At 41.5% G+C, this 25,284-nt stretch overlaps 1 protein-coding gene across 3 annotated transcripts; it reads right to left on the reverse strand.

The window, feature by feature from the left end:
- Positions 1 to 711: 711 nt before the first annotated feature.
- On the reverse strand, positions 712 to 25,206 carry sned1 (sushi, nidogen and EGF-like domains 1). 3 transcript variants are annotated; one of them, XM_040129552.1, is made up of 32 exons: positions 24,643 to 25,204; positions 18,838 to 19,125; positions 18,037 to 18,177; positions 17,719 to 17,881; positions 17,496 to 17,621; positions 17,084 to 17,197; positions 16,406 to 16,519; positions 15,720 to 15,833; positions 14,770 to 14,817; positions 14,569 to 14,676; positions 13,050 to 13,142; positions 12,774 to 12,908; positions 12,302 to 12,421; positions 11,861 to 11,977; positions 11,220 to 11,363; positions 10,617 to 10,790; positions 10,350 to 10,463; positions 10,125 to 10,238; positions 9,905 to 10,018; positions 9,657 to 9,773; positions 9,213 to 9,500; positions 8,915 to 9,098; positions 8,565 to 8,677; positions 6,935 to 7,213; positions 6,628 to 6,769; positions 6,462 to 6,544; positions 5,470 to 5,568; positions 4,985 to 5,101; positions 1,830 to 1,917; positions 1,636 to 1,715; positions 1,513 to 1,540; positions 712 to 1,378 (listed from the first exon to the last, which is right to left on the reverse strand). In XM_040129552.1, exons 1-31 carry the CDS (start codon positions 24,859 to 24,861, stop codon positions 1,515 to 1,517), a joined length of 4,176 nt encoding a protein of 1,391 aa, XP_039985486.1. In that variant the 5' UTR covers positions 24,862 to 25,204; the 3' UTR covers positions 712 to 1,378; positions 1,513 to 1,514. The 3 variants fall into 3 exon arrangements, with proteins under 3 accessions (XP_039985486.1, XP_039985485.1, XP_039985483.1); XM_040129551.1 differs by lacking the exon at positions 1,513 to 1,540 and having other exon boundaries at positions 12,774 to 12,905; positions 24,643 to 25,206; XM_040129549.1 differs by lacking the exon at positions 1,513 to 1,540 and having other exon boundaries at positions 24,643 to 25,205.
- Positions 25,207 to 25,284: the final 78 nt, after the last annotated feature.

Here is a 25,284-nt window from a genome sequence, read left to right on the forward strand (position 1 = left end):
CGGGGCTAGACAGTATTTTTCTGAACCTATGATTATTTCGGCAGATAAGTGGGATAACTGATGATCAGACTTGCCCATTGTGTCTTTCCAGCATGTCTTTATCTGCCTCATTTGGATTAAAGACAAAGCAATGGTTAGAGCCTTTTTTGACAGTCTGTGCTCACCACTGTGTGATACAGTTACCCTATGATCTAGTCTAAACTAGGCACATATAATTGTAAATATTTGTTTAAAATTTAAGTCTGAAGGAGTTTGTTCTTTTCTTTTTCTGTTCAAAAGAATTAATCGTGTGGCAATTAATCATGCACCACAACTGACTCTGCTCGTGCTTGCCTCCTCTTGCTTAAATATTGTTAAAATACTTCCAATCAGGTCATTTTTGCCATTTTTTATGCGTCTGACCAATTGAAGAAGCATAGTATATTAAGTGTTGATTAAAAAGAATCATACCAAGAACCCAAAGACATTGGAATGAAATTTTTGAACCCATCTCCATGTTATTGTGATACTGTATCTTAAGGGAAATAATTTGCTTGAATGAGAACATTGAGCAGGTCGTTATTCATACGTGTAGAGTGATAAACTCAGTAAAACTCACGAAAAAGGGATAGTGTACTTAAGAAAAAAGTAATTCAGGATGAAAATATCAACCCAAAAAGACATTGGAAACACAAAACATTTTAACATTTTTATTATTAAAATATTCACCTACAAAATGGCCTATAAACACTATTTACAGAGTAGCAAGCAGTGATGCCTGCTAAGACACAGAGAAAGGTATTTATACACAGAAAACACTGTGCATCATTGTCAGAGGGAGAGATGAATTTATGAGGTGTGGAAAAAATATATACATTTCCCATCGTCTTAATAAGGAGATCACGGGGCTGGTATACGGAAAAGACTGGGACTCGGAACACTCTACAGTTATTTCCCTGAGGGACAAACCTGCAGCTGAATCACAAATAAAAAACCTCTCCTAATGTGTCAGCATGGACATGGAAAATGAGGTATATAAGGTCTCTGATGCACTGCAGCGGACTGCTTGCCATTAACATTTGCATACAGGTGTTTGTATGAAAAATCAGTCATCAAACAAGACAAATGATAAATGATTTGGGCCATTTTCATTTGATTGATTGAAGCCTCTTCATGACGCATGGAGCTACAAACACAGCTTCAGGAATTAACAAATGCCACCTTATTTTCAGATGAATGACGATCTGTGTCTGAAATGCTACAGTGGGTTCTGACAGGGTTTTTCAGCACAAAAATGACCATAATCAGTTACTTCAAGTAGATTATAAACACCGAAATTGAAGTACGGAGGTTTTTCACATGACAGTGATGACAATCCTTTCATCAGCATCCAAGTGCTCTAGAAAAAAAAAAAAGAAAAGACTAATTTTAGGTATAATTGTTTAACATCATGTGATCCACTGCAGTAGCAGTGAATATACTGTACGTGGATGAAGGGGAAAAAACCCACTAATTGTGTTAAAGAAAACAAACCTTTATTGTTGTCTGTTTGGTCGTCTGACTGTTAAGAAAGTTAATACCAGTGTGTGAAAAGAATTGAATTGGTTTATTTGCTAAAAAATGACTTTATCACTGTTCAGACAACTTTGAACTTACTCTGACTTTTCTTTGGAAGCGTTGGTTCACAAATCTCTCGATAACAGACATCCTGCTGCACTTTATATGTCCTTTTGTACCTGCAAAAAAGAAAACATGCTCATCAGATTACAAATTATCTCTGCATTACTTAAGCTTTGGAATTTAGATGTAAGCAAGGCCAGAGGAGGAGACCTGTGCCTGACATGACTTACAGGTAGTGACACACTCCGCCCTCCCAGACAGGCACACTCTTCGTTTCCGAGTAGAGACGGGTGCACGGGTGTGGCACTCGCTGGCACACTGCAAACAGCGGTCACACAACATCAGTCATGGATGTTTTAAGTATTGTCAGCGAGTAAAAGTCTGCTGGATGGTTTAGGAATCATGTGGGACGGAGCCGGGCCCTTCTCTGTAGCTGATGGATAGTTTTAGGAAAAGGGATGTTTACACAATCTGACGCTGGATGTTTAGGTGAAGAAAAGAACTGTAGAGGGGTGAGGGTATGTCCACCGTCTCCTCAAACACAGCTTCATCAACACTGAATTATTAGTGAAATCAAACCGACATTTTCCCAGTATTTCAAGGTGTTTTTCACCATTTTACTGTGTCTGGGATGCAGAAAGCTGGTTTAGGCTAGACGTAGAAGAGAACCTATTCCCTAGGTAGTATGAGACAAATGATTTTTTAAAAGAAACTTTTGAAACATGTCTCCTCCTAAACCTTTAATAGACAAGACAACTGAAATGTCAAATTGTCCATAATTCTTATTAGATATTTGCTACGACTTTTCTTATTTATATCTGTTACACCCTTTTGATGTAAGTATTTAAAACGACCATGTAGACACCAATGTATATGTATCGCAGCCAGTTCAATATGCAGCTTAAGCCCCACTGATATTTCAAAATGTTCAATAATGCAGACTGATCAGTTGTATATAAGCTTAGGCTAATGACATATACAGTTTAGTTTAGAGTTATATCCCATAATGCATTAAAGCCTAATGCTCAAGTGTGTTAAAGCCCCAATTCACCCCTATTGCATCCATAACTCACCCAAAAGTTAGAGTTGTATCATTAATACTGGAGGCATATAATCAATTAAATGCGTGTTTCCGTGATCATGAACTTCAATAAGGCCTCGGACACTGCAGATAATGCACTCCAACTGGCTGTCCTCCGTATGAAGCAGTAGCAGTAGTAATGGCCAAAAGACTTTTCCTCCAGGCAGCTGGCACTTTCCCATTTACAGCCTGTAACAGATACATCCAATACAAGCTGGAGGCTTGAGTCGCAGCTGTACCGTATGTCTTCAAAATGAATAACAGTGCACATGGGGAGATTCCAGTGATCTTAAGATTTGGGAATTTGGACTGTTGAAGGATTTGATCTTGGTAGAAAAATAAAGTTTCTCTTTTAAAGACAGAGACAAAGACTTTCTTTATCAAAAATATTTGACTTTGAATTCAAACTTTAAATCTATAATCATTATCACTCAGTGTCACAGGCCCAACCTCCTTTTCAACTCTTATCTTCAATTTGCTTCTTTTATGACTATTAAGTGGCAAAATTTTTGCGACGGAAGATTGTCCTATGTGACACAGAAAAGGTGTATCAAAGATGAAGTAGATTGAGAACAGAGAAGGATCTGGTCCACACATAATCGCTGTCCCATACAAAGTGCAGAATTCTGCTTTACAAACCCCCATTCAAACCCCCCATTCAAAAGAAACACTGAGTTATATAATTGTAACACTGGGTCCTTGAAAAAAGGAAAGTGGCACAGCTCAAATAGTATGGTGCTTTGTGCCTTCATTGACACTGTATTCATGTTGTACATGCATGCCCCTAAGCCTTAAAGTTAACCAAGCCACTCATAAATGTCAGAGGGGTCAACTATCAGTGGAGCATGTTTCCTGCTTTTAAGAAACCAGAGATCTATACATAGCCCTGTGCTCTCTGACAGTCTACATGATGAAATGCAAATCTAACATATATTATACCTCAAGTTCACACCATGAGATGATCCAGTTACATTGAGAGAGAGCAGAAATACAACCCTGGGGGACACACAGACAGGACTGTAAATCCTGCACGGACACTCACGACATTGAGACGGCTGGTGAGCCGTAATCTTTCGCCAAAATCTCTTTGGAGAAGCAGGTATGCACCTATTCCAGTGGCATGAATGCTACAAGTTCATTTAATGCCTCGTGATGTGGTTTTGTTTTCACTTGAAACAGCGTTAAATTATCCATCAATTTTCTAGACCATTTATCCGGTTCAGAGTGGCAGAGGGCTTGGGCTGATCCTAGCATTCATTTCTAAAGAGTTTCCAATTCAGCTAAATGGCATTTATTCATTCATTTCAGGCACGGGGAGAACATGTACACAGGAACCTAGGACCCTCCTGTGGTGAGGTGAAAGCAGTAATCACGGAGCCCCTGTGCAACAAACATCAAATAGGGCCTTTGATAAGGAGGTTGATTTGGAAAGGAGTTTTTAGCCACGCTGGCGGTGTGGCTCTGGAGAAGGCAATGTTGGTCGGTCCACCGCTTTGGTCCAGACCCCAATACCTCAGCAACTATTTGGTGGATTGCCACAACCTTTTGTACCAACATTCCTAGTCCCCAGAGGATGATTATTTTTCACTTATTCTTTGAAATATCTCAATATCGAATGAATAGATTGGCAGAAAAAATGTACGTTAATCTTGGTCCCCAGAGCATGTATCCCTCTGACTTCAGAGGGACACATGCTCCCCTGATCCCCTGACTTTTCCACTAGCGGCACCAAGTGATTGACATTTTACTTTGTCCAATATTTTGCTTTATGACCAAATACCTGCAAAACTAAAGACATATCCATCAGCCTCAGCTGTACTTTATGTCTACTGTTAATTAGCATATGTTGGTGTGCTAAACTAAGATGGTGATCAGGTAAAAATTATACCTGCTAAACATCAACATGTTAACATTGTCAAGTGAGCATGTTAGCGTGCTGATGTTAGCATTTACTTTGTAGCATTGCTGTGGCTAGGTACTACAGCCATACAGAGCTGGTAGCATGACACACACACACACACACACACACACACACACACACACACACACACACACACACACACACACACACACACACACACACACACACACACAGACACACACCCCAGCCCCCCACCTCTCCATAACCATACAAGGGATAAGTAGATATAGATAATGAATGGATGGAATTCATGATGACTGGCTTAACTGATCAAGTTGTAGATCTGGTGTTTAAGACAAAAGTCGGTCTCACTAAAGAAAATCCTTGTCTCATTTGGAAAAAAGTGGCCTGTGTATGTGTGGAGAGGAAGCACGTTAACTTACACAGTTCACACTGCCTGCCCTTGAACCCCACTGCACAGTCGCAGATGAAGGAGCCCCCTCCGTTCACGCATGTACCCCCATTCTGGCAGGGCAGACTGCGGCAGTCCTGGGGCAACTCTAAAAGACAACAGCTGCCATTAACATCCACAGTGCAGAATGACTATGGATCTCAGGTTTCAGACACACTACTCCACATTATCTACAGCTGATGCCATGTGCCCTCTAACTCTAACACCACTTCCCCTCTTTTCACCCATCTTTTTTCCTGAATATTACATCTCTCTATCAAGGTTATCCTCACTGAGGATAACATTTCAATTACATCGCTTGGAAAACATGTATAACACCAATGATAAATAATATTTCTACAAACTAAGTGGTCTTCTTCCAAAAGGACATCAATCTAAGAAATGTGTGACACAGCAGCTGGGATTAATTACACAAGCAGATGTGACATCTATTGGAGCAAACAGCAAAACACCTACCGTGCTTTGTTCTTAAACCTTCTCCTTGAATCTCTAGTGCAAGGCTGATTTTGTTTGTTGTTTCTTCCATCTTCTCTAATCTAATTGGTGGGTCAGGTTCTGCAAGGCAAAAACATTTCCTGTCATGAATCAGAATTAAAAAAAAGACAAAGTGAATGACGGACTGCAGTTTGACTTTGGCTACTAACTGGGATGTCCTACTAAATGAGACACTTTCAATGTTTTGGGTACATTCCTCAGCCTGGCACAATGAAACACAGCATTACTGATTTAACAAAATCGTGTTCTGACATCATGGCTGTAACAGTGTTAAAAGTGGCAGAACAATACTAAAAAGGAAGTTTATTCCCTAGAGCACAAGATAACATCTGTAAAACAGATTTTCTGTTCAGACCATAGGCTATAAACCTCTGCAATGGGATGCATTAACTTAAAAAAGTGAAAATACATTACACAAAATTATCATATAAAAATTAAAAGAAAGAAAAAAGATTATTCCTGAAAGTCATTGTTTACTGACTTGTCTTGCTTTATCAAAAGCTGCGAGATAAAGTGGATACCATGTGTCAGATAAAGTGGTTCTGTTTGTGTCATACCAGAGAGTCCAGTTTACATTAGAGGATCACCTATATTTCATCGAGACAGGCCTTGGTTAGGACCATATGGTTATAGGACCATGACCTAAATTATTCCATCTGCATCGAGATAAGCTAGTGAGATAACTCTGTCATTGTTTGGACATCCTGATCAAATCAGAACATTTCAAAGTTGTGGCGTAGCATGCTAGTGCAATAGCTGTCAGGGAATGTAGTAGTATCCTGCTTAGAAGCAGAATAAATTACATTATTGGTTAGTTACGTCAAATATTAACATGACAGCCTTACATTTTGTGTGAAATACATAACACATATATTTTAGAAAATTCTTCAAACACTGTTATAGTAGTAAGTCACTACTAAATGTTTATCACGTTTGCTCCTACTTGTACTTACTGTTACGATGTCGAATGGCTTTTCGAGGTAAGTGAGTGAACTTCGCTGTTATCTTTCCCCTCCTGTCAATGAGTTCTGTGTATCTGCATCACAGAAAAAAAACAAACTCTTATCTTTGTACAGTATAATGTCCATATGGTTGTTTTAATGATAATCAAAATTGTACCTGGGCAATTCTTCTGAGTTCTCTGTTTCTGCTGTGCCTCTCAGCTCCCGAGGCTGAGATGGGGGAGGTGTGCGTCCAACCTGAGTCCCCTGTCCAGTCGCTGTTGGCCTCTCTCTTCTTGATGATCTGGCTTCCATCGGCACTGCATCAACGCAAATGAATACAGAGCTCGTTTTAAAAATCACCCATTTATAACTATGTGAAAGGTTCGGTGAAGTCAGATTCTGTATTTGAGCGAAAAATATAAACTAATGGCACATTTTAAACGTAGGTGGAAGTGTCATGAGAATCTCTCACAGACACTCACAGGTAGTGAAGGCTAAGTGCTGAGGTATGCTGTGGATCTGTTCCTGCCCTGTGTTTTTAACGGATGTGAGAGCCACATAGTAGTGCTGTCCTGGCGTCAGCTCGCGGAGGGTGTATGATCCTAACTTCCCATTGGGCAGGAAGCGACTCCTGGTATTCAACCCTCGGGTCACGTTGACCACAAAGCCATCTGGGACGTTTCTCGGGTGGCGGCTCCAGGTGATCAGTGCTGAGTTAGTGGTCACATGTGACAGAGAGAGGTTCTGTGGGGGGAGAGGCCCTGAGGGAAACACATGTAGATGGTCAGATTGTTGCATGGATACCATGAAAATGTGTTTTTGGCTTTATTTAGTTGACATCTACAGTTACTACTTTATTTGCATTGATTGTTAATAATACATTGTCATTTTATTTGCTGTGGTTCAAAGTGATGTGTTACCAAACTTGCACGCTGCTGCTAGCTTTTGTCTGTCAAGCTGCCACTTCATTAGATACTTGATCACAGACCTGAGCTACATGCATATCACTACTAGCTATAAAAGATACTATCCCTTTGAATATGTCCCAATCTGTGCTTACCGAATAAATTAATAAATCGTTTTTTTTTTTATTCAAGTGTCATACACCAAAAGGTGCACAGCCCACATGGTCTTACAAGCCACTACTTACATTACATGCAAAGGAAAAAAAAAATTAAAGCAGGCAGCGCATGGTATCGTGGCCACATGTGTCAAAAATCAGTACATATCAGCTATAAACTTAACAACTTAAATATACAGCACTCTCATACACTGTTAATAGCCTCAAGCAAAATCTGAGCTCACTTAAACACTTTTTATTTAAACATTTACTGTAATCCACATTAATCTGTCATGTCAAACAGATTGGGTTGTCTGGCAGCCGTTTTCAGGAAAAACTTAACTTGAGCATCGTCGTAAAGCAGACAGTGGAATATAAAATACATTTAAGTCTCAATCTTATCCAAATTACAAAGTCGACACTTTCTGTCCTCTGCTGAGAATGAATGGACGTCTGTGTCTGGTCAGGGTAAGGGTGACGTATTGTTCAGAATGGTAAATGTCCTTTATAACATAACATGTTCTCAATTTTAGTTTGCTTAATATTCCTTTATATTTGTTATTAATAGGTTATATTGGGTTATACAGCATTTATTAACCTTTTACACATTAATTATGTATGCTCTGTAGTGGGTTTACAGTTGTTTATAAGTGAATCAGTGAACACTTACCTTATTCTTAAATGTGCTTACAAAACTATTTTTAATTGTGTTAGCATTTAGCCTTTACAGACTGTTTGTGAGAACCTAAGTCTTATATTGGGCCAAGTTAAAGAAAAACAGATCAAGGAAAAACTGACTGAAGTTGTTTGGTAAATATTAATTACAAAATTGTGGTGATTAAAATAAAGTCAATCATATGATAAATGCGATGCATGATTCTATGGTGATATGCAGAGATGTTCATTGAAACTTTTAAAATTAGAAATTATAACATGGAATTCCTAAAACAGCAGCATCTAACTGGGATAACAGGAGTTGTGTTAGTATCATTTTAATCCCTTCAAAGTAATGCATACAGTTGCACTGGCAGCTAAATGGTGAAGTAACCTACTTGTCCAGAATTTCAATGGTCCAGCTGAGTGGCTGGTGGAGGGAAACTCATCTGGTCTGATTCCACTTTGAGTCAGCACATCAGCTGTGTACATCCGACCAGGAAGTAGTGCACTGAAAAGCAGAAAGAGGTACACAAAAAAATGCACTACTATGAACAAAGCACGATATTTTTGTTAGAGTGATGAAATCGTGCCCTCTAGTGGTTGCAAGGTAAATTACCCAAAGCAACTCAAAGTGCAGCACCACAACAGCACAATTTAGCGGACACGAGTAATGCTGGAGGTCTCTACAGCAGTCGGAAATTATGGGATATCTGTGTTCTTTTGAAGAAAAATTCATGAACCTGACCTGAAGGTGTACTCCGTGGTGCTGGTGTTGAGCACTGCAGTGTGAGCCTCACTCCCATCTGAGGGCAATAAAGACACGTGCACCCTGCTGACTGCTGCATGACGAGCTGCCTGAACCAGCCAGCTCAGCCAAACCTGAGATGAGGACACATTGACCACCTGCAGCTGCTCCACCCGCCGAGGTCCTACACAGAAACACACGTTTACACATGGAAATTCTCACATGTATTCAAACTCCTAAGGCTACACAGAGAGGAAGACTTTTATCTTACTACTACTGCATCAAAGAATGTGCTCACTGGTGCGTATTAGTGCGGTGGCAGGCTGGCTGGAGTCTTTCCTGTTGTTGCTGCGTTTGATGGAGTAGGTGGAGATGTTGTACAGCAGGCCGGGCTCCAGGCCTCGCATAACGTGGGTGGACTGCTGCCTGTCCAAGTAATCTGTTTTGGGATCCCTCCGGCCCAGGGGAGCATAGGTGACAGCGAACCCACTGATCAGGCTCTGTGAGGGCTCCGGCTCATCCCAGCGCAGCTCCACCTCGTTCTCCTCCACACGCAGCACATTGAGACCAGAGGGAGGCAACAGGTCTGGGAACAGTGGCAACCTTACATGTCTAATCCATACGTTAAATAATTACAGAGTGGTCTTTGAAATACAGAGGATGAGCTACAGAGTATGGGGTGACAAGTGATAAGCCGATTGAGCTGGCTCACTGATGCAGTGGGGTGTGACTCTTAACTGACCTTTCTCACAGTCTTTGCCCGTGTGTCCTGTTTTGCAGATACAGTTGTAGTTTCCTCTCCAGTCAGTCGTGCAGATGCCACGGTTTCCACAAAGCTGCAGTACACATGGGTCTTCCACTGGGGGGTGACAAAGATAGACAGTTGCTACAATATGGTTCATGCACAAATGACTGCACTTTGTAAAGTTTGTGTGAATTAGCTTAAAATATCAACAAAATAGACTTGTGAGGCAGTCTAAAGCCACTTACACATCTGGCACTGGTCCCCAAAAAAACCACCTTTGCACATGCACACATAATGCCTTCTGTAACCCCGACACACACCTCCATTTAGACAGGGGTTGGATTCGCACGCGTCCTGCTCTGCACACAGATATTTACAGTAGAATTTAATTGCTTTCCTGAATAATCAGAATGTTAAAATATATAAACTTTAAAAATAATGTAAAAGGTTGACTGAACACTGTACCTATTTCACAGTTCTGGCCTTCGAAGCCTTGTGGACAGTGGCACAAGTAGGAGCCAGGCTGGTCCTCACATGTCCCCCCGTGCTTGCAGGGTTCCGACAGGCATTCATTCAGGTCTTAAGGAAGATGAAACACACATACAACACTACATCCATACCACATACAATATGTGTGCGGATACATTGAATTTCAGCATTTAATATTAGAAGGGTTTGATTAGGCTGTACCTGTTTGACAGCGATGTCCGCTGAAGCCATCATTACACTCACACTGGTAGGATCCAACCTGGTTTTGACATGTACCTCCATTAAGGCAAGGCTGTGATAGGCACTCATTGAGCTCTGCAATGATAAGAAACAAAAAAAATCTAAATCAGCCTATGTAAGTATACACTGTAATAACTGGAATCTTGTTTGTTAGGTTTTTTTTTTCACTCAAAGACTGTTTTTTTTTCTTTCTGAGTGTGTGTTCATGTGTTGGTGTGTGTTACAGACCCTCACAAATGGGCGGCTGGCTCCAGTCTCCCTGAATACCACAGATGCTCTGGGTGGCTCTGGGCACGGACATGAAGCCGGAGTGGCATGTATACACAGCCATGGAGCCCGGTGTTGTTGAGGAGAACTGGACTTCAGCGTGCTTCACTTGTGGGGGCGCCCCGCAGCTCAATTCTGAAACGAATACAAATGTGCTGATAATGCCGGCATGGCTGCATAGTAACACAAGCTCACAAACACCAGGGCTTAAAGGAGCTCATCCAGGACATACTAATGGCAGCAGAGGTGTTTTCCATTCAGGCGCTCTGTTTTTGTCCTCCTAAAATTACCTCCAGCGTGCTGTCCAAGTGTCCAGACATCAGGTCTCATCAGGTCTCACTTTATATAGTTTATGCAGCCGTTCTATATCTGTATATGTATGGCCTCCAGTGCAGCAACACTGCTAAGATTATCTTCAGATGGAAAGACAGTATCTCTACTCCTAACAGCGTAGGCTGCAGGATATCCCCTGCCTGCGCCAAATTATTATAGTCTACATTGTACAAAGTTCAGCATCAGGGTGAGACTTGGACATTATTGTGTGGTGAAGCACAGTCTGCTCACCTGCAGAAGTTTGTACTGAGCTCCTGCTTATTTCACAGTGTCTGCCGTTGAAGGCCTCAGTGCATTCACATTTATACTTTCCTATGTAGTGAAAACATGTCCCCCCATTTAGACAGGGGCTAGAGGCACAGGGGTCTGGTTTCCCTGAAAGAGAACATACACACTGGGAATTAATGATAATCACAATGATAATAATAATAATAACTTCATTTGTATTGTACGTCATGAAGCCAAAAAGCCTTACAAGACAGGATTAAAAACAATGAGACCAAAAATAAAAAATAAAATAAACAGTAAGTAAAATGTTTGATAACAATTCAATAAAACATTAAAAACAATACAGATAAAACACGATATACTGTATACATAAATACCAATGATTAAAATTTAACAAGGTTAAATTACCCCAGATTGAAAGACAGAATTAAAAGCCAGAATTACTTAACCAAATACTTTCATCATTGATACAGGTAATTAAATTGTTCAAAGAACGGTTGTTGTCTTGCGATTAGATTACTAACTGCGCATTTCTACCCATGTAAATATGTCATCTAATGCTGCCACACAGATTTGCAAGAAATTTTGTTTGTTTGTGCATTGAGTACAGACTGATTAAAATATTAAGTGAGGCTGGCACTCACCGACTTCACAGTGTTTTCCAGTGAATCTGTAAGGACACACACATCTGTAGCTCCCTGCCTCTTCCTTACAGGAGCCTCCATTGCGGCAGGGACCAGAAGCACAGGTATTGAGTCTAACTGGAAAGAGACAAAGAGAAGGGAACCCTTGAAGGAGAGACCAGTCTAGCTTTTAATCACACAAAAAAAATCTGTTCCAGTACATTGCAGTTCAAGTCATAATTCAGGAAAACAGCTCGTAACTCAGTCATAAGTACAAATTATCGTAAGCCTTTCAGCATTGTAATATTTCACACAGCATTACAAGTAATGACATGCTTCCTGTTGCATTACAGCTGGGTTTGAGCTTGAGTAATAACCCACAAGTCTGAGGGATGATTTGATAATGATGCCTGGTGAGTTCATGTGAAGGTATTCTTCTAGCGTTTTTATCTATTGAGCTACCTTTCTCACAGTGCTTCCCCCAGTATCCGTATTTGCATTCGCAGGTATAGCCTCCATCCCGCTCGTAGCAGTAGCCCCCATTCAGACACGGAGAGGAGTCGCAGACCGATCGGGGCTGTACTGAAAAACACACACCGAGACTTGACTGTGTTCCATTGCACTGGTAGACCTCCTAAATTTTATTCAAGCACGTGGGCTTGGTCCAACCTTTAAAAAACACATTATTTGCCATTTTACGATTGGATCAAATACAAATCTTGCAAGAGAATTCAACAACAACATAAATCACTTAGAAATGTCTCCCATCGTAAATGTCAACTGCAAATGTGGCCAATTCTTTTTAAGTAGAAAATGACACTTGTCATGACCAGTGTGTTTAAAAATATGTTTGTCTCTATAGTAACCAGCTGCTCATGCAATGACACATAACTGCAAAGTGCCCTGGTGTTGGAGTGGTGCCTGAGGCTCTTACCATAGGGGTAGAAGTCCTTCTGATCTAGTTCTGCTCCACTAGTCTGACATGTACACAGGTAGGTTCCCCCATACTCCAAACAAGGACCTCCATCAGGACACGGCCTGCTGTTACTGCAAGGTGTCTGGGTTACTTCTGGGAGGAAGGGATTGTAAGACAGGTTCACAAGTTTTTGGAAATTTTTGGAGATTTGTGATCTTACAGTGGTCCAAATTTTTTTCACATTCATCAAAGCTCTTGTAAGACACCTGATAGGAGCGTGTGTATCATACCCACCAAACTGACAGTAGAGTCCTGTGTAGCCTGAAGGGCATTCACAAGTCCCATTGATGTCCACACAGACACCCCCATTCTGGCAAAGACATTCCTCTGCAAACACGGAGAGAGAGAGAGAGAGAGAGAGAGAGAATGAGAGAGAGAAGCTCAAAGCTGGAAAGTTTGCTCGAACTACTTGAAAGAAAGCACTTAAATGAAGTAAAATTTTCAGAATTGGCCTAAGTGTAAACATAGACAGAAGGTCAACATGTGTACCATATGCTGAGCGTCTTTCATCAGCTATACTGTAAACTACATATTGATTTGCCGTCATTTCTCTTTCCCTAATCTTTTCCAACAAAGTTCACAGGACCAGAACATTACCAGTCAGCACGCTGCACATCCGCTCCATACAAATTGTAAGAATGTTTTTATTTTCCTCTCCTTCCTAATTGCAGCAGTGGATCAAAGAAAGTGGCCATATCACAGCTAAATGGCTCCCCTTTGAAGTCCCGGGAGCTCGGTGGAGGGTATTATTTTTCTGATGATATGGAGCATATTTTGTGACCAAAATGTATGGCCCTGAGGGCAATTAATGGATTGTTAATTTGCAAGAGCCACTTTCATTGGCCACCTGTGCGGCCCGGGCCCTTTGATCTGAGAGCCTGATTAGGCACTTCTGAGTCCCACTACTTTCTCTTCCTTGGAGGATCATGCTCCTTTTTCCACTGTGCCTTCCAAGTGAGCCAGGCAGGAAAGTATTTGGGAGATTTAAGAGAGCCTATATAAGCACTGATAGTTATTTCAGCTCAAGGGTGAGAAGTAGCATGCATTTGCAATAGCTCAAATACTATTAAGCAGCTTTTGGTGGGAAAAAAAAAAGAAAAAAAACAGGCAGCAACTGTTATCAGAGGGTGACAGTAACTTCTCATGGGAGCCCAAATTAGCTTTAAAGGGGACACTGGTTATTTCCTAAAAGAAATATATTAAGATACAGAGATTAAACATAATACCACATGACTTAATATGCATTTATGAAAGGGAGGTACGAAGCATTACCTGAGGATGATAGCATTTTACATATTTTGTGTTCAAATTGCCCTATGGTTGTGCAAGCAGCAGCTGTGCTTGAAACTATAGTGTGGTGCAATGGCCAACTTCCAGAGAAACAAGTAGCGGTGTGGAAGCATGCATATTTCAACAGCTCTGTCTGTAGAAATGACCTGAATACCAAAGACCAGCTTTGACTCATAAAGAGGCCTTTTTAAGTCTAGACAAAGCACTTCCCCTTGTTGGTAAACTAATAAAATGTGCTATAAAACAATTATTCACAACATCAAGCAACTGGTTCCCGTAGTAAACTGGGCGAGGCCGTGTCAGTTTTGATAATTACAATAATCCATCATCACAACAGCAGCCTCTTCCAGGGCAGAGCTCCAAATTCCTGTGGGATAGCACAGCTCCTCTTCAAATACCCGAGTCTGCTCTCTACCTGCCCAGCTGCCTGCAGTAAGCGTCAGCCAGGCCAAGCGTACAATACCTTCACACTTGTCACCATAGAAGCCTGGAGCGCATGTACAGTTGTAAGTTCCGGAGCTGGCGTATTCACAAATCTGGTGCCTCTTGCAATCTTCCTCTTCACACAAGGCTGCAGGTGGAAAAGCATGGCAGGATGTGGTGTAAGAATCTGAAAACCGTATGTGAAAAATTTTGGCAAAGCTTTAGTCTTACTTGCTTTTACCTGTTTGGTTTTCTGCCTCAGTTGAATTAACCTGAAGCATCACCAATTCTGAGAAAGGAACATATGAAGTGAGTTTGAAGGGTTGATTCATGCAAATAACAATAAAAAACATTTCTTCATTTACCTCTGCTGGTATCTAGCAATGCAGATACTTTTGGATTGATTTGCCCAGATTTGGAGATACCAGTCTCCAAGTCAAATTTTGGTTAAAAAATTAAAAACGAGATCTCTTTCCAGAAAAAGTGTTCCTGTTGGTCTGGTCAGTCCATTTTTATAACGCAGTCCTCATTCACAGGGAAAGTAGCCGTAAACTCTGACAAAAAACTCCGGCAAATGATGAGGAAGTTTAGCTATATTGCCAAGGCAAATCTTTTTATCGTACTTTAACACATACTTTATTTCGATAGCTGTTACCACACATGGTGCCTTCATAGTAAAGATATGGGGTTACAAATAATGATAGCTATGATTCTGAGGTACTGAAATCTGTGACCTACATAACAAAGACCAAAGAGTCGACCAGGCATCGACAAGCTATGTGGTGAGCTGTGCTCTACAGATAAACTTATACCTTTTCTGTGTTTTGGTTCAATTTTTATTTTTCGATAAACTTGTCAAGAATTTTTTACTCTTTTAAATACTATAAGGCATTAATTTTTTGGCAACAGCAAATAAAGTATGTGATAAAGTATGATGGAAACGTTTGCAGGGGCAAGCTGCATCAGAACCAGCTCACGTAGACAAAGTTCGTAGCCATAAAAAAATTATTTTTTCTCTCAAAGACATATGATAGGATTCCCTTTGTGTTTGTTCCAGTTGGAAAAATTCTACATTACGGGAAGCCGAACCGAAACGAGAACGTAGTGCTTACAGACTATGTGAGCATTTTCTATAAAAACCCATTTTCCAAACATGCTCCTCTGGCAAAATTCAAGTTGAATTCAAGTCACCTGTCTCACAGAGCATTCCAGTGAAGGTAGCGGGACAAATGCAGGTGAAGTTGGCCACCTGATCGATGCACTCTCCTCCATTCAGACAGGGCTGCGACTCACATTCGTTTAAGTCTGGAAGATGCACAAAAATCAAGTAATCAGAGGAGAGTTTATCTGCTGTTGATTTAGTTTCACATTAACATTTTTCAGTCTTCACATGGAAATGCAAGGTTTTGTTGTCTGAGACACTGAGCTGGATTAAGAGCACTGAGCTTCTCTTCTGAAAGCATGAAGTTTCATTGACCAGGTGTCTGGTATTAAGAGTAATCCAGTCTCATGTAGGAACAAAGATTCATGAACTGTGCAGGGCCAGGTAATTTAAGTCCTCACTGGGTTCAACTTTCATCAACAATCAATCCCAAGAGGAGGGAGATTAGTAAACATCTTTATGGAAACCCACCTGACTTCAGTGAACTTTCTCACTGTGGTTCATTGCTACAGTGTGTGACCCAAGAAAAAAAAGAGTTGTTTGCAAATCAGCTCAACCATAACCTTAACTTGGACCCATTTGCCTACATGGAGTGGGAAACTCTGTGAACAAAAACATCTGCCAAATAACTGAGTTTGATGTAGAAAGCAGCAGAAAATATTTCCTATGGAAGGAGATGCCTTCTTTTCCTGCGACTGTGAAAAACCCTGCTTACCTGTCTCACACAGGATCCCAGTGTAACCTGGTTCACACACACAGGTGAAACTGCCAGCGCCTTGTACACACAACGCGTTGTTGAGGCATGGTCTGTCTTTGCACTCGTCAATGTCTGCGACACACACAAACAGACACATACACACGGACAGAAAGACACGCTCATGGAATATTTACTCAGCTGATTAATATATCCGCCACACTGCTCCCCTCACTCTGCAAGTATGTGCTGCTGGCTGTGAAAGGTATTAGAAGAGGTTTGATACATCTCCACAGGCTGGACTGTGGGAATAGGCACAGAAGCTCAAGAGAGCCTGGACCAAGATATTTTAAATACTTTTTTTTGTGTGGAAACTGCTTAATGAAGCATAAAATACTTTGATTAATCAGAGTTTTTCCAGATCTTCAGCCGATTTGACAGCATGTAGGAGAAGTAAAGTTAAAAAAATAAAAAATAAATAATATATATATATATATATATATATATATACATATATATACACACACATATGGCTTTTCTTGTACATGTTACATGTTATGTCCATAAAATTATTCACTTGTTGAGCAACTTCTATATTTCCACATTATTCTATAGAGGATTTATTGATAAAAAAACATAACAAAAACTGTAACGGTAACTGGATTACATACCAGCTTGGAGGCAAACTGTCAACTGTACCTGTTTCACACAGAATCCCAGTGTATCCAGGAGGACACTGACAGATGAAACTGTTAATCTGGTCTTTACAAGTCCCTCCATTCTGGCAAGGATATGAGGCACATTCATCGACATCTAAAGAGTCAGGGAAAAATACAAAGCAGGTAGTATGACTTTTTTAATTAGAAGAAAACATCTGGCTGATGTAAAAGGTTGGCTAGATAGTTAATGTCCCAGGAAAATGGGACATGAAGTTGATACAGGTATTACGGAAATATCTGGGTGTCCTTTTGGCAATACAGGTGAATTCTAGTATTGTTTTTTTAAAGTTGACATTCTTTTTCCTGGCTGGTCTCAGGTAGATAGGTATTCATTCACAGTGTGCAGTGTGTCAAGCACAACAGAGCAGGAAGCTGTGTCAACGATAACTCACCGATCTGGCATCGTCGACCAGTGAAGCCAGCCAAGCAGGAGCAAGTGAAGGAGGGGTTGCCTGTAATACAGTCGTCGATGCACTGGCCTCCATTCAGACATGGTCGCAGGTGTGGGCACACTGATGCTGTAGAAAGAGGTCAATGTGACAGGAATCCTTGATGAAGAAGTGTTAGGACAGCCAGGAGTAACTGAAGAACTAATCTTTTAGTAGCAGGTCTCACCGGAGTTATTGCAGCCACCCACTTCCACATGTGCATTGTCTATACGGAAGACCCATCTGCCTGGGTAGCCCACGTTGGTGGTTCCCTCAACATTCTCCACATCAGCCGTGCGAGAGCCGGGGATGTTGAAATAGCGCTTGCCGTCCCCAGCATTGAAACCTGCCTGGGAAGAGAGTAACAAGGAGGCAGACATCACAAAAGATTGTTGAATTAAAGTTTAGAATTTGAAAAATTTAGATTTGCATTTCACAGGAAGCAGATCATACTGTACATTCTACATTTGACTGTCACCATAAGCCAGCAACCATGTGATCTTACCTGCGCTGCGATCCCTCCTAGCCCAGCCAGGTTTCCTCCACTGCTGGCATGCATGCCTGTGGTCCAAGTGATATTATTGTACTGGAATAAAGTGAAGGAAAGCTCTCCATCTGTAATGAGCACCACTTGGAAAGTATTTACCTGCACAGAGAGGAAAAGGCTCGGTTAAACCATTTCCTGATTCTGGGAAATTTAATAATAATGCATATATCAAACAGACTCTTCATATTAATGGTACAGATTCCCAAATTTCAAGTCAAGCTTGAGATATAAAAGACATTTCTGGGAGTGTTGTTGTTGGCAGATTGCAGGAAATTCACAGATACAATTAGAATAAACTCAATAGCTGTACTTTATTACTTTTAGCTAACAATTTAGACTTTTCTGCTAGAATGCTAACTAGTTGTCATGACTAATGTCTCTGTAGCAACATGTGGTGTTAATGTGTCTCAGGTTGGTGGGAGGTTTGTACTCTGCAATCAGCCTGTTGTAGCTAGTAGTTTACTGGTTATTGTGAAAATAAATGTACTAAAAATCAGCATCACACCAATTTGGGCGAAACTATTTGAATGGTCTTTTCCTCCTAAACACAAAGTCAAATCAGAATTTCTGTTTTTTCAGACCAATTTAGCTTCTTTCCCCTTAGTGCCTGGGACCTGCCACTTGGGGTACAAGTTACCCTGGTTTAAAATCACTGATCTAGGCCCTAAAGACAGTTTAAACTTAAATAGAGAATCAAAGCTGTTTAAGCAATAACTACATAGTAGTGGGAGATCTGTTAAGTTAAGTTTGAGTTCATACCGGTGTGAGGGAGTTGCCTCCAAAGAAAGTAACTTGGTGCCATGTCGAGATAAGGACCCATGTTGCGTTGAAGTTGGGGAACTCTGAAAAGTACGTCCTGACATCACCCGAGGCCCTACTCAGGATGGAAGGCTCCCGGCTCTCTCTGTAGAAGACTCTCCCTGCCCTTCGGTTGTCTACATCAGCCCAGAATGGTGCTACAACCCTCCTGTCCCCAGCGATTGGAAAAGCTACGGGTGTGAATTGAGACACCTCTCTCAGGAAAGATACAAGGCCATTGTTGTTAACCTGAGGATGAGATACAGTTTTAGTTAGAGCATCTGAATAAATAATCATAATATATCTTGTTCAGCATGTCAGATTTAACCACTGTGACTTGTCTGTATTATTAGGTGGGGTTGGAGTGGAATTGCTGAGGAGAGGCGAAGGTGAACAAACAAGGGTTTTCTGACCTCACGGTGCAAATGCATGGAGCAGTGGACGCTCCCATAGCGGATGTTTGCACTTCCCATGTAGCAAACAGATGCTATCTTTATTCCGTGAAATGACAGCAGCTGAGAAAACCTGGCTTCTTCTGCTCATGCACCTGCAAAGTCATCACTCCAGGAAGGAGATTCACAGCCTTTAAATCCGAGGATCTCTGCCAACAGCAAAGTAACCAAATAAAAGAACCCATCCTCCCCCTGTCCACATATCTCCTCTGTGAGAATTGCGCAGTCAGCGCTGCAACTACATGCTGCAGCATGGTGAACTATCATCTTCCTAAGAGATCAGCTTTTAAAGGTCAATCATTGGTGTATTGCTTAATCAGTTAGGCGACTAATCAATTTGTTAACTGACAGAAATAAACCAACAGTCATTTTCACTCTCAAAGGTGAGGATTTGCTGGTTTTCCTTGTTTTATACAGTTAGGTCTATAAGTATTTGGACAGCACTGGTGGTTGCAGAAAAGGTACAGGTTATAGATCAGATATACAGGAAATAAATGAGAGATGGGGGGGAAACTTGCGCAGAAAACAGAGTGACATGCCTCTACAACAGAAGAAAACCGAAGAGATGAAGTCAAGGAGTGACTTGGTAGAGTTGCTGTGGGTGGTCATTACTGTGAAAGATTCTGAGATAGCATTTAGCGATCTGGTAAATGGTCATTTTAGTGATAGATCCTGAGGCAGCATTTCGCAGGCAGCAGTTATGCAGACAGTCCTTATAGCATAGAAATTAGCTGGTGTCAGACCAGCAACTGCACTAATATCCAAAGAAACAAGCTGCTAAACCTGAGCGTGTAGAGGAAAGTTCTCTAGGCTGAAGGGTTGAATCCCCATGAAAGGCCTTCATTCATGGAGAATTTCTGCATATTATCAGCAAGGGGGGATTCTACCCACTATGGGACCTCTCCTGTTTCTGGCGTGAATTTTGCCTCTCTGCATTCAAGCCAAGTGGCATGTGACAGTGACAAAGCAACATCAGATGGCTCAGCTTTGCTCTCTGCATGTATGAAAACCATAATTTGAAGAACTTTGCTGTAAAAACAGCAGAGGAAGTTTTGTTTGGCACGGCACAGGGGCTCAGTTAATTGCCCGACCACAGTCTTCCCCTCTGCATCAGCGTGATGTGGTGAGAATGTGGCCAATGTGGGCGAAAGAGGACCAACTGCAGGGGCAGGGCCCAGAGGTCAGCCAGAGCGCCATCTGATACCAGGAAGAAACCAAGAGAGAGGGCACAGGGCTGGACGAATGTACATGGAAGGATGTACATGAATTACAAACATCCCACACCCACATACCCACTAATGAGAGACCTGTGGTGGCAGTGGTCTGGAAATCACCCATCTTACTGCAAAATTAGTGTAGGAAATCATGCTGAACACTAAATAGAGTTTATACTCCAATACTTGAATATGTTTAATCGCCTAATCCAATCTCTTTAAGCATCTGGAACTGTTTAAACAAGTGTATTTCTTTCTTGTTAAGTTTTTTTAGGGGACTGCTTTGACATGGAAATGGCTTTAGAGGAATTTAAATTGAACTCGGGACCTTTTTCTTTGCATCATATCACATACTTTCTTCTTCTTATGAATTTCAACCAGGCTATAACTAGTACAAACATCCAGTGAAGGGTGGTTCTGCATCACACGTATGTGGGAGAGTGAATGGGTTCAGGGCTGCCTTGTGTTATGCTGTAACATGACCAAGGTCAGAATCACAGGGGAAAATAGGTGCGATCAGTCAACCTTGTAAGAACCATCTCTCTCTCACCATATTTCTTTCTCTCACCCTCAATGGTGCCACTTCACTCTACAACTCCCTTGTTATTTTTTGGGAATTCTTTGCCGGATATATCCAGGATTTTGCTTGGGTGGTTTTCTTTAGAGCCAAGCAATTTATTGACTAAAATAAACTTTCATTTGGCTTAAGTCAAGCCAAAGCAAACTCCTGCCCATGGATCAACTCAGGAAAACATTAGTTTTCCTTGTCAAAAACAGAGGTTTCACAGTTACAAGCTTGTCCAATTATTTGACGAGAACGAAGGAAGTGACTAAAGTCTGACAGTCTATGCACTTGGCCTGTAACTCCTTAGCTCTGGCACACCTTTATCCACAAAGTGTTTGGACTGAGGCAATAAATCCTGTATGCAATAGTGTGGAAGGATTCAAATACAGTGTCTTTGCACAAATAATGGGGATGGTTGGTAAAAATATATTAGTGCACTGTCTATATAATGTAGGAAAATGTATTCAAGTAAAATTTTACATAATTTCATATAATAATTCAAAGCTCTAAAAGTTAAATAAAACAAATTAGACAATCCCGACTGAATTTACTTTTTGTTTACTGATACTGATAAAAATCCTGAAACAAAAAAGGTGCCGTAATAAAAAATAGGGAATGGGCAATTTATTTTAAAGGGCATGAAATGAAAATAATAGGCCAAACTGTGTGGACATGCTTCAAAAAGAAAAACATACATGTACCATAGCATGGTAAACAAAAAAACTTTTTAGAAAATATACATATTTGTTTTCTTGCCAAAATCATGTTTGTATGTTAGATATGAAGCCATGGCCAGGACACAGTTATCTTAGCTTAGCATAAAAACTGGAAACAGGGGTAAACAGCTAGCTTTGGCTCTTTCCAAATTGAACAAAATCCACCTACCAGCCCCTCTAAAGCTCACCTATTATCATTTTATATCTTGTTTGTTTAACAGGTTAAAAAAAACTACACTTACAAAAGTTTTAAAACAAAAAATTGTGGTTTTTACAAAAACTTTTTCTTGGCTGGGTGCAGTGACTTCCTGGAGTCACTTGGAGAGTACAAAGAATGAAACATGATGCATGGATTTTTGTGCCATACATAGTGGTGAGTGAAGCTGAGTGAATGAAAGTGTACAAACTCCAAGTTTTGAAGCCCTTCAGAAGAGCAGATGAGCAGTAGCAGATGTGGAGTCCGTCAGGAGTGCAGTTACACTGTAGCACGGTCTTGGCAGGATTCATTCAAAATGTATTTGAATTTTGTTTACATGCAATTTACTTCCAATAACAGACAAAAGCCACATTCCTTGTATATTTTAATACTATAAATTACAGTATGTGTGTTCACCATGTAAACATAGCTTGGATCTTTCCACTGTCCATGAGAGTTTATCTATTGACAATAAATGCCTTTGATCATAACCATCTATTTTCACATCTGCTTTTAAACTTGTGTTCTTTCCTCTCTGACCTTGGATGTCCTGCTTCATGTTCGTAACACTGGCCATCCATAAGAGTAGTTAATCCGTGAACTGCATTGTTTGGAAGCCCCTAAGACGCTTTGCAGATACATCTGTGTTCTGTTAAAGTGATTGGTCATTTCTCAGATAAAGCAGCTGGACAGTTCCAGGGGGAAGACCCCTGCCATGTTATCTGAGGCGTGGGAGGAGGGGGGGGGGACCCGGAGGAGGAGGAGGAGAGATCCCAGCAACATGTGAAAACTCCCAGACACAAACCATAACAGAGGGACAGTCTGGTTACCAGGAGGCACAAGTGGGACTGGAGCAGGAACAAGTCAGGAGGGTCCCGTGATTGTAAAGGGATTTTTAAGGGACACTAGAGATCACTGTTATCAAGTGTCACTTTGCTGTGGCAATCCTTAAATCCACTGCTGCATTTGTTCATCACAACAGCTAAAAATAAGATGTCTTGCTTCAGGAAGGGGCGAAGGCTGATATTCAAGGCTTTAATAGGATCTGTGAGGGGTTTCGAGGCTTGTGTAGAGCTAAACACAATCAGGTATGATAATTAAGTAAGACAGCACCCACAAACCCTCTAATATCAGTTTGGTTCTACAGCTTCCATGCGGTGGTAACACAGAGGCTTTAAACAAACTTCTGGGAGAGGCTAATCATGCAGGTGTAGCCCTTAGTGCTCCCTGAAATATTGCCTGTTAACAGCAGCTCTCTGGTGGCAGAGATCACCATGTTGCCCGTGCACTTTACAGCAGATGTTCAAAGGATTCAGGTGAGACATTCAAAATGAACATGACTGTAATATCAAGTTCCTGCCACAATCTGTTATGCCTTGCGTGACTACAGAATTACAGTTTGGTGGGATGCAGAGTGAACTGCAGGCTATCACATCACAACTAACACAGCACATTTCAGAATGTGAAATACCCAGATATTGTATCTCTATCAGGGGATAATTCAATGTAAGATCAACAAGCCAAGCAACGAGTAACTTGTCTTATCTTGTCTAATTTGACTATTATCTATCAGTATTATTACAGGAGATCAGATGCGCTGGAATTCATTGCAAAACTCAGAAGAAACACAATGTGCCAGTAGTCGTGATATACAGAAGCTCCAGGTTAGTGAGTTTATAAGTCCTCAGAAAGACACAACTCTCAAGCACTGGTCTTATAAACATGTTGTCACCGAAAGTGCACTGTGTTTAGATGCAAAAGAGTTTTAAAAATGTCCTCTTTGGCAGACTGACCTCACTCCCTTGGCTCAGATGCTTAGATTAGAAAGATGACCTTTGGCCTTGCCCATTGTTGCCATGCTTCTTCAGCCTCCCCTGCCCATGGTTTGATCAGGGACGAGGCAGGCGTGGCTCAGAACGAGGACGGGGAGGGGGCTTCAGAGAGCAAACGCGGATGCATAACCACAACAGGTGGTGTTGATTTAAGGGAGTTCTGCCTTTCCGTGTGCTGGAACTGAACCCAATACATGACAAAGGCAGATCAAAGTGTGTTTCACTGTGGTGCGCGAAAATCCTTGTCAAACCATTCAGCGTCCTCCCATGAGCACTGTTTCTCTCTCTCCAGTGTGCATATTTTTCCCCTACTCTCTCTGAAAAAGAACTGCTCACAGATGCTCCGCGGACACAGTAAGAACACAAACTGTCATTTCCTTTAACAGCTCTTTGTAGACTTAGTAGAACAGGGCTTCCCACTGTTCTGCTAATAGTTCTCTCTCACTCTCCCTTGGTGCACTTGTGAGCACTCAGAGCGCGAGGAGGGCAAATGTAAAGTGAAAAAACATCACGGAGGATTATGATTCCACCCGTGGGGGGAAAACATGATATTCTATAAACAAGGTTACACACCAGAGCTTGTGAGCACACACAAACATACACAAACTCTCAAAGGGCACTGCAATGTAGTATTTGGCTACCTGCCAAATATCATCTCCCTGAGGCTCTTATACAATCCACACCATGTCAATTTCAATTACCAACTGCCAAGTGCATGCACACACATACATGCTGACGTATAAAGACATAAACACACACACATCAATAAAAACACACTGCTCCGTACTCACATAGAGTCCTGTGTGCCTGTCTCCAAAGAAGGGGAACGCAACAGAGATCTCCACGAGCCCGGAACCTCCGTCGTCCTGAGCGATGGTCTGGGAGTCCCCCTTGTCCTTGCCAAAGGGATAGAAGTCCTCCAGGGGCACAGTGGGTTCCACCCCAGGCAGCAGGTCCAGGGAGAGCAGGGTGCAGAGGCAGGGCAGCAGGGCTCGCAGCACCAACACCATGGCCTCAGCCACCCAGGGATGGAGCTGACAGCAGGCACCACAGAGGGGAGGGAGGAGCACACACACCTGAGGCAACAAGAGCAGAGCGGAGCAGGACAAGACTGTACGTTCCTCCTCTCAGCCACAGCAGTGTGAATCCTCCCCTGAATGCTCTCTGGCTCTGCCTCTTTCCCTCCACACTTGTCCTTTAGTAGTGAACTGGGCTTCTTGTGTGAGACAGGGGAATACTGTAGATTCCTTGCATTCTGCTTGCTGCTGGGTACTGCATGAGCTGCACTCCGTCTCACTAAAATGAAACGAGGGAAGGAATGAAAGAAGGGGAGCAGCGTGATTCAGCTGAGATGTTTTTTTTTTTTTTTTTTTTAAAAACAATCCAGCGATTTGGTCCCTGATGGTCAGCTTAGAAATATCCTCAATAAAAGC

Source organism: Xiphias gladius, chromosome 6, assembly GCF_016859285.1.
Source record: "Xiphias gladius isolate SHS-SW01 ecotype Sanya breed wild chromosome 6, ASM1685928v1, whole genome shotgun sequence".
Classification (NCBI taxonomy): domain Eukaryota; kingdom Metazoa; phylum Chordata; class Actinopteri; order Istiophoriformes; family Xiphiidae; genus Xiphias; species Xiphias gladius.

Bases quoted from the DNA above. Each gene is read 5' to 3' on its own strand.
- sned1 (XM_040129549.1), bottom strand. From the start codon at position 24,861: ATGGTGTTGGTGCTGCGAGCCCTGCTGCCCTGCCTCTGCACCCTGCTC. The intron at 15,834-16,405 runs GTAAGCAGGGTT...TGCATCTTCCAG, and splicing joins TGGGATCCTGTGTGAGACAG to ACTTAAACGAATGTGAGTCG. The intron at 1,716-1,829 runs GTAAGTCATGTC...TCTTTTTTGCAG, and splicing joins GGCGGAGTGTGTCACTACCT to GTACAAAAGGACATATAAAG.